The sequence below is a fragment of the Capra hircus genome, chromosome 10 (assembly GCF_001704415.2).
Source record: "Capra hircus breed San Clemente chromosome 10, ASM170441v1, whole genome shotgun sequence".
In the NCBI taxonomy this organism is placed as follows: Eukaryota; Metazoa; Chordata; class Mammalia; order Artiodactyla; family Bovidae; genus Capra; species Capra hircus.
Genome location: NC_030817.1, coordinates 73,021,862 through 73,038,791, shown reverse-complemented (window position 1 = coordinate 73,038,791; position 16,930 = coordinate 73,021,862). Strand labels below are relative to the sequence as shown.

The 16,930-nt window shown below is 42.3% G+C and overlaps 1 protein-coding gene across 3 annotated transcripts in view; it reads right to left on the bottom strand.

Moving 5' to 3' along the window:
* SCG5 (secretogranin V) overlaps nt 638–16,930 on the bottom strand; it is a 55,098-nt gene continuing 38,805 nt past the window's right edge. The window contains exons 4-6 of one of the 3 annotated variants that reach the window (XM_005685459.3): nt 13,674–13,786; nt 7,111–7,164; nt 638–1,015 (exon numbers count right to left, since the gene is read on the bottom strand). In XM_005685459.3, coding sequence (XP_005685516.1) covers nt 920–1,015; nt 7,111–7,164; nt 13,674–13,786 — 263 coding nt within the window. In that variant the 3' untranslated portion in view covers nt 638–919. The remainder of the gene's footprint in view (nt 1,016–7,110; nt 7,165–13,673; nt 13,787–16,930) is intronic. The other 2 variants (XM_005685460.3, XM_005685461.3) reach the window with 2 other exon arrangements.

The window sequence follows — 16,930 nt, the reverse complement described above, 5'->3', positions numbered from 1 at the left end:
GTGGAGCTGACTGACCTACCTGGAGCTCATGGATTGGATGCTTTGCTGCCTGAGGACTTTGCTGGTGTCAGTCTGAGTCCCCAGTGCACCACCCACCCCCACCCCCCACCAGAGCCCAGCTCTGTGCCTGACACATGGTAGAAACCCAAAGTCTGCTGAGTAAATAAAACAACTCACAGTCGTTGACTGTAGTTCCTGTTTGTTGACTGTGCCACTTTCAGCTTTTCATGGAAGCTGAGTCTCAGTCCCACCATCTGTAAAATGGGACTGATAATACCGACTCCATATTTACTTCACAGTATTGTTAAAATAAGATCATATTTAAGATTTTGTCCTAGTAAGCAATCATTCATATAATGCTCTAAATTTAATTTTTAAAATTAATTTTTTTAATTTTAAGAATTTAGAGCCTCAAATTTTAAAAAAATCCACATACCTGTGCTTGCACACTTATTAAGATGTACCCAAGTGAAATGTGTCAGCTCCTCCTCTTGGGTACTGTTTCCTTTACTGGTGTGTAACAGTGCATAAGGGCTGACTGAACTGGATAATAAAAATCAAATGCCAGCTTTTTATAATCTTGGCCAAAAGAGTGCCACCCAAAACACCATTTTAAATTGCAAGAAATCAGAGGACGTTTCATTCATTTGCTTTTTATTGTTGTTGACACATACAATTCAATTTTAATGCTCATTGCAGATCCACACTTAAAGGGGAAAAAAGGCTCTCACCCTAATTTAGCAGAAAGCAGAGCTATCGGTACGAAGGACAACACAATACCAAAATACGTTTGCTTTTCATCCATACTTATCTGAATTAGAAACATGCTGCCCGTCACAGGGGCTCTAACAACACACGGGCAGAAGCAGTGCCAAGGAGGTATAGCAGGTGACATGAATTTCCACACTGCATCTTCATTTTACTCTGGGTCCTTATCTTCATCTGAAAAATGGGGGACTGACTTCTTTGCAACAACATTGTCCAGTCTCTGTCCTTGTAGATACGGATTGACACTCTGAAAAATATATATGGTTTAGAATCATAAGTGAATAACAGATACAGACATCTCACAGAAGAGGTGAATGAGAACTCGTTCTCACCTATTGGGTTAACTAGGTAACAGTGGAGCCTGCTGCTGCTGCTGCTGCTAAGTCGCTTCAGTCATGTCCGACTCTTTGCGACCCCATAGACGGCAGCCCACCAGGCTCCCCCATCCCTGGGATTCTCCAGGCAAGAATACTGGAGTAGGTTGCCATTTCCTTCTCCAATGCATGAAAGTGAAAAGTGAAAGTGAAGTCGCTCAGTCGTGTCCGACTCTTAGCGACCCCATGGACTGCAGCCCACCAGGCTCCTCCATCCATGGGATTTTCCAGGCAAGAGTACTGGAGTGGGGTGCTGTTGCCTTCTCCAATCAATACCTCAGTAACCAGAGAAACACTGACTGACAGATGTGTCTAATTATGTCTTTAACACAACTGTTTCACACAACTCTTTATCAGATGCAGTTTGGTCCCACTCCCTGTTTTGGAATAAAGATTTGAAGTGAACCAGCTAATAAATACTCACTATTAACTTAAATACAAAGCCTCACATGAAACAGAATTATTATCCCATGGGCTTAGAGAAGAGAGAATACAAACTGAATTAAACCATTTTACAAGAAGAATGTTCTAAAGAAGAGGACAGAATGGAGCCAAATGAGAAGAGTGGTCACAGATTACCTGCTGCTGTGACTGACTCTGCCAAAGCAGCATTCCACTTAAAAAGGACTCATCAAGGGCTCTAGCTATCACTGTCACCTTCTCTCAGTCAAATTCAAAAGCCAAAGGAAAGGAAATTATACAGAAAGCATCTTTACTTATTATTATTTTTTAGGATGTATAAAATTGTGATATTTTATTTTTAAAATTTTTTATTATAATATAGCTGATTAACAATTTAGCTTCAGGTATACAGCAAATACATATATCCACTCTTTTTTTTTAAGATTCTCTTCCCATATAGGCCATTACAGAGTACTGAGTGGAATATCCTGTGCTACATAGCAGGTTCTTACTAGTTACTTATTTTATATATAGTTATGTGTATAGTGAAAATTGCTCAGTTGTGTCCAATTCTTTGTGACCCCATGGAATATACAATCCATGCAGTTCTCCAGGCCAGAATACTGGAGTGGGTAGCCATTCCCTTCTCCAGGGGGTCTTCTCAACCCAGGTATTGAACCCAGGTCTCCCACACTGCAGGCGGATTCTTTACCAGCTGGGCCACCAGGGGCACATAATGTGTGTATGTCAGTCCCAATTTATTCTGTCTCCCCTTATTCCCTGGTAACCGTAAGTCTGTTTCCTACATCTGTGACTCCAAACTACAGAGGTATTACCTCATCGGTCAGAATGGTCCTCAAAAATCTATAAACACTAAATGCTGGAGAGGGTGTGGAGAAAAGGGAACCCTCCTACACTGCTGATAGGAACGTAAATTGGTACATCCACTATGGAGAACAGTATGGAGGTTCTTTGAAAAAACTAAAAATAGAACTATCATATGATCCAGCAATCTCCTGTTGGGCATATACCCAGAGAAAACCGTAATTAGAAGAGAGACATGCACTTCCAAGTTCACTGCAGCACTATTTACAGTAGCAGGACATGGAAGCCACCTAAACACCCATCAGCAGAGGAATGGGTAAAGAAGATGTGGTACATACGCACAATGGAATATTATTCAGCTCTAAAAAGAACAAAGAATGCCATTTGCAGCAAAATGGATGAACCTAGAGATTGTCATACTGAGTGAAGCAAGTCAGACACATAAGGACAAATGACACACGACATCACTTATATGCGGAATCAAAAAAAAAGTGCAAATAAACTTATTTGCATAACTCCTTTATTTTTGACTCAAGACTCCACTGTCTGAAATTCTTTTCATCTGTCAGTATTCTGAATGAGTCAATGTTTTTCCATTCCTTCTTTATTTTATATCTATTTTTTAAGGTTTGGATTTAAACTGGGAATTGGAGTATTATAACAGTATGTAGCAAGCAGACAAAAATTCAGGTTTTGAAAGGTATTTGTTTATTGAAGTTGTCTTCCAATAATTAAACATAAGAAAGAAACTGTCGTTACAATATATCTGCAATCCCATGGCACCTCTAGGCCCCACGGATGAATGGAGGCATTTCACAGGGGGTCTCTCTTGCCCATGGGACGTTGTCTGCTATGACTTTTGAGCAGATGTTCTCCTAAATAGAAGGCCTGGAAACTGAGTTTAGTATTTAAAAATGTACTTCCACATTCTGATAGGTAAAAGTATGAATGAGGAAAGGCCCAACTTATCCTGCAAAAATGCATCACAAACAAGCTGAGAATTACAAAGTATGCAACGTTCTCATTGATCTGAAAAGTGGTATGTCACCAAATAACAGTACTTTGCTGGGAAGCATATTTAAAATATTTAAATAATTACTTTTTTATATTAGGAATTGTCAACTAGAATAGCCTGGCTTAACCCAGAGAATCATTTCAGAATCTCTAGCTAGGTGGAGCACATATGGACAGAAAAAGTACATTCAGTACTATAAATATTTTTTATTTTTTCTTAGTAAAAATATATTCTGAAATTTCTAATGATTTAAAAGGATATGAAATATTAATTTAAAAATATTTTTTCTAAGCTATGTTCTTTAATATGATTTTTGAGCATTTAAAAAATTTGATATTGACATATAGCTGATTAACAATACTGTGATAGTTTCAGGTGGTGAGCAAAGGGACTCAGTCATACATATACATGTATCCCTTCATGACAGTCATGTTTATCAAATATAGAAATAAAAGGTTGACAAACTCTTTAAATAAGATAAATAGCAGATCTCAAATATTAACAAGATACCTCCTAAGAATTAAAAATCTGTTGCCATTTAAAAGGTCATTTATTGACCTTTTCTTCTTGAAGCAACTAGGAATTCAACTAGATTTGAGCAAATTTAGAAAGATACATAAAACCACCCAAGGCTCTGTTGTAATTCTGGGGAGAAGCCGTCCTGATAAGGGACTGTCATGAGAGCAAGTCCTTCTGCCCAGACCTAGGCCACAACAGATGAAGCAGAGAATGAAGGAACTGAATTAATGGGAAAGTAAAAGGAGCAATCACTTGAGCTTCTTTGGTAAATGTCTGAGTACTGAATCCTACATACAAGGTTAATAATGATGATGTGTGTGCATGCTCAGTTTCTCAGTTGTGTCTGACTTTTTGGTGACCCCATGGACTGTAGCCTGCTAGGCTCCTCTGTTCATGGAATTTCCCAGGCAAGAATACTGGAGTGGGTTGCCATTTCCTCCTTCAGGGGATCTTCCTGACCCAGGGATCGAATCCTCGTCTCCTGCATCAGCAGGCATATTCTTTACCACTAAGCCACCAGGGAAGCCCAATAGTGATGATACTTGGTTTTAAATACCTTCTGAAGAACTCAAGGCACTTAGATATTTACCTTTTCCCTTGGGTGAGAGACTGGCTAGGTTACAGAGTTGCTATTTCACAACTGATAGAACCACTGGGATTGGACCCTTGCCTCTGATGACCTCTGGAAACCCAAAGCAGATGCTGAGTGTCACTGGAGGAAGCCCTGATTTTTCACAATAGCAAGCCCATAATTTCTTCATATTGATTTGTATACTGGGGGGAGCGGTCAAAGTCATCAATCAAGATGGGAACATAATCTGAGGTCTGATGACCGGGGAGGTAAGTTCTGTTTCTCCTCCAGACCTGAGAGGCCCCTGGTTTATGGCATGAGCACGGATCTTTGTAGATGTCTGAGAATAGGAAGAACTTGATATCTCTGGGTCAAAGCGACCCTATTTTCATAAATTCTCAGGCTTTCCTATGTGGAGTAAGATGAAGCCAAAATAAAATCCTTTATAACATGTGTGCTAGCCAAACTGAGTTTTGGTCATCACTGGTCTCATACAAAAATGACCTAAATCATGACCTGCAGTCATTAACCAAGGCAGCCCAGGAAGAATAGTGAGCCAGGCAGCAGAGACAATTAAAGCTTCATGCTAAGACACCCATTTCAGCATGGTCACTGTTCTTATTTGGAAATGTCCTTATTGCACCATGGGGAGACATTCAAGCCATCTTACTGGTAAATTATGTGTATTCTGAACTCCTGGAACAGAATTTCTTGATGTTCTCTCAAGATCACATTACACCCTTCAGACCTTCCCTGCCACCATCTACCACTGGAAACTGTAATCATCCAAGAAAAATCTCTGAATAACCCCATTAACTCTCTGAACATCTGTTTCCAAAGCAAAACTTTGCTTCTTGAATAGAAAACTGGCCATGGGTCTTCTGTATTTTGTCAGGCAGCACAGGGACTTGGAACTTTTCATTTTGGGGGCCTGAGGAATTAATGCTGAGTCCAGAAAACCTACACCTCTTCAAGCATTCTGACTAGATCTGGCAAAACTATTCAGAAAGGCCTCAATGACCACTGTCCAAACTTCCAAATTTTGCCAGGATCCAGGTACTTCCTAGTCTAAATAAATAGTCAGTGGCCTTGCATGTACGGTTTGGTTTGTATATTTTAACTAAGATGGTTGCTATCTGGCAGCATTTTATTATGGAACAAGCAGACTTTAACTTTTAAAATCTGATTAAAAAAAAAAAAAAAGCAGGTGGGACTTCCCTGGTGATCCAGCGATTGAGACTCCATGCTGCCAATGTTATAGGCAGAAGTGGGTTGTGGGAGGGGCACAGGTTCAATGCCTGGTGGGGGAACTAAGATCCCACATGCTGTTCAGTGCTGCCAAAATTTTGCTTTTAAATGGCAGGTGGCCTGGCACTTTTGTCTAAAAAGGCACCAACCACCGGCCACTTGTTCAGTCTCAACACCATCAAATACACTGGAAGCCCAAAGTCAAGTGACATCAGCTTTACAAGAGGAATCACTGTAGTAGCTAAATGAATAGCACCTCGGGCAGCCCTGGGATGGTGAAGAACTAACCCTGCAAATTCCGGTGAGTAAACAAATAAAATGGACCTACTGGATTTTTACATCAGTCTGGCTGGACCAAGAAAAAAATTATGCAGAAGGAATGAGATTTGTTCATGTCATCTTTTGCCCCGACTTTTCTTCAAAATTATTGCCTGGAGCAGGCAGTTCAACACTTCCTGGTTCTTGGTTTGAGTTTTTATGTAATTGATGCAGATGGATTTGTGGGCCGTTTCCTCCAGTGGCCTATAGATCCTTTGAGGAAGGACATATCACTCCTGTACTCCCCACATCCCTATCTACACCCACGGGTGGGATGCAATTGACTTTTTGGGAGTGCAATGATGGTGGTGGATTTGCCACAAAACGTACTGTGCAGGATGAATAACCAAAGGACTCACTGTATAGCACGGGAACTCTGCTCAGTATTATGCGGCAGCCTGGATGGGAGGGGAGTTTGGGGAAGAATGCACACATGTATGTGTATGGCTGAGTCCCTTTGCTGTCCACCTGAAACAATCACAACATTGTATAGTCATACCTGTACTCCAATACAAAATAAGTTTAAAATTAAAAAAAAAATTAAGCTTGTCCAATGGGAAAGGATGGGGGAAGAAATGGGGGGAAGGGATAGTTAGGGAGTTTGGGAAGGTCATGTACAGACTGCTATATTTAAAATGAATACCCAGCAGGACCTACTGCACAGCACATGAACTCTGCTCAATGTTATGTGGCAGCCTGGATGGGAGGGGAGTTTTGGGCAGAATGGATACATGTATATGTATTGCTGAGTCCCTCTGGTATCTACCTGACACGATCACAACATTGCACAGTAATAGCTATACTCCAATACAGACTAACAAGATTAAAAAAGAACTTGGTGTGCCACTAGAAATTACATGCTAGAGCCTGGAGAAGACATCACAGAAACCAAGGGCAGACTTTCTAGGCACAGTTATCACTAGGGACCACTGTTCACATTTGCCCCCATGCAGGACTGTACGTGAAAGGACTCTGCTACTTTCTGTTACCGCCCGAGGGGAACAGCCTGCCAACTGCCCCACTCAGAAAGCTCTAGACATCCCCCAGCCTCACAGCCAGTCAGACGTTACCCTCCGCTTGCGTCTCTGTCCTCCCTTCATCTTCTCATAAAGGAGCTTCTTGTTCTGGAGTCGAGAGAAAAGAAAACAGATGCAGAACTATGGGTCACGTTTGGTCAATGGCTATTATATCCTTGGTGTGGCCCCCTGGATATTTGCATACACATATTTTAGAAACAAAACCAGATGAAAGGAGTGTCGTGTCAGAAAGATAGACCACAAGAGAAAAGCCGGTGTTGTGCAGCTTTTAGTAAAGTTCTCTGTGATGCCCCAAGGCACACCCATGTCATCAACAATCATATAAATCAGAAAATACGACATTCTAACACACAAGGGGCACTGGAGACCCATCTCCTCACTTTGAACAGCCTTTGTTTAAAACAAACAGTTTTATCTTTTTTTACTTTAGTGTCTAACTCCCTTTTTATGAGCTGTACACATAAACTGTTCTCTAGAGGAGTGTCTGACTATTAGCAGCAATCCTCTATGTAAATAAATGAGACATCCGACTTCTGCAACCCTTCCTCGTGTGGCTTGAGTCAGTGCCCCCAGTCAAGACAATCGGAAAACCATTTGGTCTATAACATTTTTAATAGAGTGAACCTTTTAAAAACTGCCAAAAATCTTCTTGGCAGAAGAAAAGCTATGTTGTTGAGAGGGGTGCAGGACAGGCTCTGTTACCACAGTTTGTATAAGTGTTTCCACATATTTCTGGATTCCAAACACATAGCGGATTTAAATGAGCTCTAGAATGTCATGTGCATGTTGAATATATTTCCCTTCTATTGGGATTATAAGAGACAGGACACTTAACCTGAAGAGAGAATGGGAAATGAGGAATTGGGGGCTTTCTCAAGTTGTTTACTTAAAAAAATTTTTTTTTTCATCAGAAGGGAGATAATATATAAAAGAGGTGATTCATCTTACTCTAAAATACCCTGACATTGATTTTTTAAAAGAAGAAGATGACAGAGTTCTGGTAAGGAACAAGTTTATACAACCCTTGTATCTTCTGGGGTGTTTGGATATCAAGTTCTTTTTTTTTTTTTTCATGGTAGATTTGGAAATGAAAATGACAAATGCCAAGAACGAGGTCATAGTTTTCATGTTCATTAAAATCTACTCCACCCACAATTTACAATGTGTATCTCTTGCCCAACCTCAACTATGCACGGAGGCCGTGCCAGAGCGTCAAGGAGCCTCCACAGCTCCAAATATCGGTCCTGGCCGCAGCCTGAATCTCATGCTTACTTGGAGAACTGATGAGTCTCATCTCAGAAGGGAGAGAAGTGCAGAGCATTCACTCGAGGAATGAGGGTATTGCTGTGAGGCTCATTCCTGCTAGATCATGTAGGCTTAACAGCTGGGAGATCCAGGAAAGGCTCTGCGCATCACTGGATCAGTTGCCTGAGCGGGAGGGAGGGCACAGGGACCCTCAAGCTAGTATCATGGGGTGGGACAGCCAGTCAGCCATGGTCGAGGTCCACTGTGCCACCAGCAGGGTAAAGATAGTAGCATCTTAGTTACTCCCCTTTAGAAGGCCAGAGTTATACTCATAAGAGCCTTCATTAAAAGAGAAAAGGAAAGGTACTGCAAGCCTTCCTCTCAAAGATGGTCCCTGTATTTCCCTAAGAGTGCAGGTGAGGATGAGCCAGATGCTTTCCCACCCCTGCCTGCCAGTGACCTTGGCATTCCTGATTAACCCTGCTATTGTATGGATTTGAAGGCAGGGATTGACAGGTCTCCTGTGGGTGAAACAAGTACACAAAGCCAATGAGAAGAGACCAGCCCCCCCTCCTGACACCCATTCCCTGTAGATAGGGTGGGGAGGGGGAGCAGTGAGCCTGTTTTCCATGTGAGCAGCAGGTCTGAGTTCACAAAGAGGGCTTTCCATTGTGCCATCAAGATTTTGGATGACTGCCTAGATCTTAGTTTCAAATTCCATTCCTAAATGGAACCAGGGAGGCTTCTTGGAGAAATGTCTGATTCCAGAGCTAGGGAAGGGAAAGTACAAGGATGAATGAAGTTGGGATATCTAATTGGGTCAGAAAGTAAGGAAGTACTCAAAAAGTGATGAGACATGGGGAAAGGAAAGAAAAGCCAGCCTGCAGAGACTCCCACTGGCTAAATCTAGGACAGTTTGAACAGCAAAACAAATAATAATAGGAAACAATGAATCTATACTGATAAAAAAATTTTTTTAAAAATGGGGAACAGGGGAAACTCTTGCTTAGAATAGAATGCCAACCAAGAAATGCCGAAAGAATAGTAACATTTTAAAATAAATCACCATTTTAAAACTACCATAGTTATCATTATTCTGGTGAGTGCCATCAGTGGATACTAAAATTGTTAGTTGAAAGTTTAATGGGGACAGAATATTTATACAGTCTTGAAGTAAATCGCCACAGATTAATTATTAATTTCAAACGGAAAAATAGTAACTTTACACTGGAGAAATCTGGCAGACACCATTTTGCCCAAGTCACCACCAATTCTGGGATAAATGGCTCCAGGCATTTCCCAAGGGGAACACTATGAAGACCATATCAGAAAGGCATAGCTCATGACTAATGACATGGAAACATGAGAGAAACCCAAAGTGAAGAGCATCTGACTCTTCAGACACAACAAGGGCATGAAAGACAAAGAAAGGCAGAGGGTCCTGTGTCTCATTTCTCCCACGGCTCAGGTTCAAGGCCCAGCACAGCTGCATCCGGTTAAGCAGGAGCCTCTAGTCACCCAAGCTGCTGGTGAAAAGATGTGAAAAGCACTTGGAAAGGAGAAACATTTGCTTTTCAAGACAACTTCTTCCTAAGTGAGTAACACTCAGTAACGGATGTGTGAAGGAGGGCTTGGCTGACATCTATGGTAGCCAGCCTTTGTCTATGGCAGCTCCAGGTGACATATCGTCTGAAGGACAACCAGTTGTAGACAAGACTCGACAGAACCACTGTACAGGCCACACTGTGAGTGCTGAGCCACGGAAAGAAAAGGGATTTATCCAGTTTTTAGGGAACTCTTAGAGTCCAATGTTCTGGTTCAAATCCCAGTTCCGTCAATGATCAGCTCCGTGGGGTTGGGCAGACCTTTTAAACTCCCTCTTCATGCATCCTTGCTTAGTTGCTTTAGTCGTGCCCGACTCTTTGCAACCCCATAGACTGTAGCCTACCGGGCTCCTCTGTCCATGGGATTTTCCAGGCAAGAATACTGGAGTGGGTTGCCCATTTCCTTCTCCAGGAGATCTTCCCAACCCAGGGATTGCACCTGGGTCTCCCGCATTGTAGGCAGACGCTTTACCATCTGAGCCCCCAGGGAAGTCTCTAAGCCTGTATTTTCTCATCTGTAAAATGAGCATGATAGGGAAGGGCAGATTGAATGAAATAATTCACATAAAGTATTTGGCACTGTCTGGCACACAGTATGTGCTCAACAAATTTGACTATTTACTGTCTTATAAAATACAATGGCTATTATCATCTTTGTGTCGGACATGACTGAGCGACTGAACTGAACACCTAATGCAGGGCCTGGAAGGTATATGATGTGCATTTAATAAATGTATCTTGATGCATTAACAAAGAGAGAGAAATGCAGGAAATTAGACAGACACTGATATTTATGTGAATCACTACTCAAGACTCAGCTGAGCTCCAGCTCAGCTCAAACACAGGGAAACAGTACCAGCAAAAAAAAAAAAAAAAAAAGGAATCAGGATCTTGTGTGTAGCTCTCTTGTGAAAGATGATCCCTTTGCTAATTTAAAGGATAGTGGAGCTTGAGACCATCATTCTTTATGAACTCTAAGGAAAGCTGGGGGACCCCAGCTTAGAAAAGCAAGACATACTCAATTCACACTTCCGCATGAAGTGGAACTCATGCTTGCCTGCTAGGTGGTAATGAGAAAATAAATGAAGGAAACAAATGTAAACAGATGCGTAATTACAGATGAGGAAGGTGTATAAACATTGTTCCTGGTCATTGATCTGTAATAGTCCTAAACTTCTAGTCTTTAGCTCTAATGCAGACAGTGAATGGCAGTGACTCAAAGGAAAGAACTCAGTATTGAAAAGAGGCAAAAACAATGAGATGGTAGCTGACCTCATAGTGGAGTGCTGGGAGTGGCACATGATGAGAGAGATCTGTAGAGATTTTCAAGAAGAGGGGAGGAAAGTTGACAAGAGTGAAGTTTCCGTCTCTCTCACATCCTCACTGAGACTGGGCTCCATCTTCCCCTCGCACCTTCCCCTCACTTCCAGATTAGCACCTTTGGCATCCTCAGTGGTTACTGTACAATTGGCCATGTGAGTCCTCAGCCCTGGGTCTTCCTTGCCTACTCTCTTCCATCTCCCCCAGTAACTGCACCTGGTAGAGCTTGATCAGGAAGCTGAACCATGCTGAGGTGGGTTCATTTTATTTTCATGCAATTTATCCCAAGTTGGTTAGCTCCTTGAGACCAATAGCATGTCAATGACTATTGTATATCAAGCACCCAGCAAGCGCCTGGAACACAGCAGGCTCTGTCCAGGCCCTTGCTTCTGTTAGGTGGCACTTCCGCCCATCTCTTGTAGATTCCTTCCTAATGCTCCTCTATGACCTACTCTTTCCTACTCTTCCTCTGCTCCTTTCTTTCACTCCTACTTCCCTCTCTTCTTTCTTTATTTTAAAAAAAACTTCCTCAGAGGAAACGTTCATACCATCCATTTCTTACAAACCTGACACAGCTCTTTTTACCTTCTCATGCTATGTTTATGCCATATACCAAATCTAGTCAGTCCCCTAGTTCCCTTTGAAATGTTTTGGATTCTTATTGCTTTAGTGAGATTCATGTAAATTCTCTGTGTTCACAGCCTTCATAACTAGAATTATTTCCATTTTTTTTCCCACCGTTAGTTTCTTCTCTCTATATCTCTTCCTTCCATATGCTGCTAGAATAACTTTTATAGAACACTTTCATGATTTTAGCCTCCTATTCAAGAACCTATAGATGGTTACCTATGTAATTCAACATGTTTAAACCCTGCTAGTAGGCTTCCAGATGGCTCTGCAAATTCTCCCTAACATCACTGCTTATAAGAAAGAGGAGAAATAGAATAATGCATATTGGAGGGAGCAAAATTAACTTAGAGGGCATTGTTGCTTTGTCATTTTAAGACAGGAAACATGTGCACGTTGACTGGGGAGGGAATCAAACTCAGTGCTTGGATGATGGAAAAAATGGAAGTGGTCATTAATGAGGAGGGACCTCCCTCTCTCTAAAACAATGTAAAAATGAAGAGAGAGAGTTTAGTTCTGAGACCACAGTATTCCCAGTAAAGTAGGTAGCAAGTTGGCTGCCAGTGATGGAGACCTATAGCTTTAGATAGGCCTGGGCAGTTAGGAGTATCTGCTCATTCCTCATTCACTCACTCCTCCTACAGGCGCACTGGCCGCCTCTGTATTCGTGAACTAACCCTCCTTAGTAGTTTTCCACTTTGCTCACGTGGCTTCTGCATTTGATTACATCATCCAAACCACAGGAAAAGAGGTCTATCTGCATTCCACTGCGATCTTGTTCGATTCATTATTCCAGCCAGTTGGGATCTTCTTGAATCCCAACTCTGTCATTCAATGCTCTCCCTTCCAACTCTGTGTCTTTCTTTGAGAATCTGATAAGCATATGCTCTATAGCTTTTATTACAAACATTTATAAAAATGTGGAGTGGGATATCGCTAAGACACATAGGATACATGTGAAACTGCTCTCCCTCTCGACATGGACTCTTTAATAAGCTCCCTTTCGGTGATGTTTTCCTGCCTAAGTTGTCTCTCTCCACCTCTTCCAACAGGATATCATGAAAGAGCTCATCAAATACTTTGCTAAAGTCCAAACGCACCATGCTCACTTCATTTCCCTCATCAAGCTGGCAGGTAAATGAATAATGCTGGCAAGTGGAAGGATACGATTAGATCGACAAAACTTGTTTTTCGCAAACCTATGCCAAATGGTCATGCTTTCTCTTTCCAAGTGCGTATAAACAATTTCCTTAACTGGCAGTTATAGATTCTTGCCGTTGATGGCAAGTTCACTGCCACATATTTTGGAATTTTTCTTCTTTTTCCATAAAGCAGAATTGCGTGTCTGTTTCTCAGATTCTGGCATGGTTTTCCCTTAGTTCTGCAGAGATCACCTCCCTCAGTCTAGGGAAAAAACCTGCAAATTTTCTTAGTATCCTTTTTTTTTCAAAACAGAAATTTCATATACTTCCTGTAAGAGGTGCATGAAACACTGATGAGATTTTCGGACGTGTTATGACACAGCCTATGGAGCAGACCACAGTAGAACCCTCTTGAGATTAGAGCTGATGAGATTGGTTCAGGTCACTGACTCTTCAAATGGGTTGGTATATTGTGCTCTAGGTGGTGAGTGTGGTTTGGAATTAAAAGTCCCTCTCAACTAGAGATTTTTGGAAAAAAAAAAAAATAAGAGTCTAAACAATTTTCCTTCTCTCTCCCCACCCATATTGTTTCTCTCTGCCATCAGTACCTTCAGAGTACCAGAGTATACGACCTACTAGCAATTAAGATTGGACTTACCCACTTGCCCAAGCCTGGATAGTCATGTTCTGGATCAAAAAGGTGCTGGTGTAACTGGAATTCTCGACTGAACTCTGCTGTGTCAGGGGTGTTTTCTAGACATCCATCATCTACTGCAAACAACAAAAGGTTTTTGAGGAACAGCCAAGTATCTATTGTTATTCTAAGAGTTAATTTATTAAAAACAACTAGACATCCAGAGGTCAGAATGTATTCACATCAGTCATTCTAAATCAATATCCTTCTGGGATTTGCTCATCCCAGATTCCCATTCCTCCCCTACCCATGTCAGAGAATGGTTGGCTGCTCACCAAACCCACTTCCCATTCCCCATCGGCACATGGCTAATTTCCCAGCCTTGCTATGCAATCAGGTGGAGTCATATGCCTGGATTTGTGCTGATGGAATGTGGGCAGAAGTGATGTATTCCACCTCCAAGCCTGGCCCATAAAAACCCTCTGGAGGACCCCCTCTCTTGCTCTCCCAGGCCCACCCTCACCCCCAGCATCTGTTGGTCTGCTTGCTACATGTTGCCGACCAGGGCAACTGTGGCTGTCAAGTGCAAAGATGAAAGATGGCAGTCTGGGTTGCTGAACCATCCACCTCCACAACATCCTCACTCACCTCTGGCAATACTTCACACAAATAAGAAATAAACTTCTATTGTGTTAAGCCAGTGTTATTTTTTGTCTGCCATAACAGCAATTATTTCCTTTACTGATATACTTCCATTTCACATGACTTATTCTGTTTTCTCTTGGGTGGCTCTTTTGAAATGATTTTGGCTTCTTGGAGAAAGTCCATTATATAAGAAAAGTAATTATTAGACAGAACTTGATGGTGTGTGTTGTAGTGGTAACTGGGTAAGCCTGGAGTCAGAAAGATAGACCCGAGCTCAGGGTTGAAATCTTAGCTCATGAGTGATAGATGGGTTTAGTTCCTTGGGAGAGTTAACTTAGCCTAAGTCCATTTATTCACCTATGAGATGAGAATAATCAAATCCTTACCTTTCAGAGTAGCTATGGGGAACAGAGATGATCATATAGAGCATCTGGCACATAATAGGTTTCCTCTGTGTCTTAGTTCCCTTCTCACCATCTCTCTTTAAATGACAGTTCATATTATCAATGCTCTTTGAAATAAAGCATGTCTTCCATTCAAACACAGAAAAAGGTAATCCCTCCTGGCTGCTGCTTTTGCCTAAGCTCTGAGTCTTGTTTCCTGTCTCTAATGTGCTTTATAGACAGCAGCGTTAAAAGTGGTGGGGGGCGGGGAGGTTGGGAAGGTGGTTTGGGCAGGACTAGGGAAATGAAAACGGCACCCCACTCCAGCATTCTTGCCTGGAGAATCCCATGGACAGAGGAGCCTAGCAGGCTACAGTCCACGGGGTTGCAAGAGTCGGACACGACTTAGCAACTACACTACTACTAACTAGGGAAATGGAAGAGACTTCCTTTCAAAGGGAGAGTGAAGCGTCAAGGTCACTGCTAAAAGAGGTCCAACACAATCAGGGAGTTAGTCTGGTCTCTTGAGACCGCTCCGACGCCTACCAGCAGCTTTCAGCATCCAGTCTCTCAGCCCTTAGCAGCAGGAAGCTTGTGAGGAAAGCACTAGCACTTGGAAAAAACCCTAATGTGACTCTAACATGGCTCCCCACTTTTCACTGAGCTGGTTATCTGCTTTCTTCATCTAGAGCAATTAACATGGAGCAAAGGGAGAGCAAAGCAAAAGAGGTCAGGCAGTCTGCTCATGGCAGCTTCACAACCTCTTCCTAATCGTTTCTCAGGTACCTCTGAGTGGGCCCGAACTGAGATGCAGAGATAGAGGCCTGTGGCTCTGGGAACCGAAGGTGTCTGGAGCCGGAAAATGCTCCCTGGAATTCACATCCCTGAGGACCAGGACAGACTGTGAGTTCTGTTTGCTGCTCTACCAGGCTGAGTGAGCCATGATTCAGAGGTGAGTGTGGCTTAGGGAGGGAAGTGAAGGTTATTCTTGGATGGCTGGACTATGTGGTGTCATGATTCTCAATGAGGCATGTCTCAAGCAATTTCTAACAAATAATGGCTAAATTTAGCAAGTGAGTTTTTTTCTAGAATGCAGATTATGATAGAACAAAGAGGGAGAAGTATGTTAGCTTAATGAAAAGGCAGGGAGGGAAAGGGAAGATAACGGCAGACAAGAAAGGGCCTGGGAGCTGGGTTTTTATCCAACTCTATCAGCCAGCCAGGATTGCTCCATCTCAGAGCTCCGAAGTGCTACTGATTAGGGCTTGATTACATAGATCTCCATATTACTTGTTTCAAGGATTACCAAGGACTACACTGAATGTTTTTTAAGGCCCTGACTATGTCTTCATTTTACAGATGAAGAAACTGAGGCCCAAGGAAGTAAGCTGACACACTGTAATGAGGACTAGACAGCGGATCTATTGGCTCAAACTCTGGCTCTCTTTCCATTCTCCTCTAACAGCAGTTCTCCAGACTTCAGTATGCTCCAGAATCACAGGAAAGGCAGCTTAGAATACAGATTTCTGCATCCTACCCCCAGGGTTTCTGTTTCAGTGGACAGAGGAGCCTGGTGGGCTACATACAGTTCATGGGGTCACACAGAGTCGGACATGACTGAAGTGACTTAGTAGCAGCAAGCAACTAACATTTTACTTTTTTATTTTTTACCCCCAGGGTTTCTAAATCAATAGCTCTGGAATAGGGGTGAACATCTGCATTTCCAATAAGTCTCTAGGTAATACTGATACTGCCAGGACTACATTTTAAGAACCATTGTCTGATATGATATTGAATCAGTTTAACCAAATCCCCACGGAGACTGTTACTCTTCAGACTTTAAATTGGTCTTTCTTCCTGCTCCTCCAAAGCCTCACAAGCAAGTGAAATGTGGCTGAATCACTGGTTCTGTGCAGTCATTTAGATTTTCCTACAGTCCTGGGCCAACATCCCCACACTGGCTTGGCCACATCCAACTATTTTGGTTGTCCCATCCCAGGATGGAGGCTCTGTCCCCCATGGGAAACAGAGACCTCACCGTAAATGAAAAGAGGACTATCTTTCAGAAGGAACTTCTTTCAAAGAGAGCCTGTATTGTGTTTAAGAAAAGCTGAGGGACCAACACTGTCAGAATTTTCAGAGCAAGGCAACATGTCTTAGTGGGTAGGTCCATGGTCCTGAATCAGATAGACCCAAGTTTGAGTCTTGGCTCAGCTACTTGTTACATGAATAACCTTGAGCAAGCTATTTCGG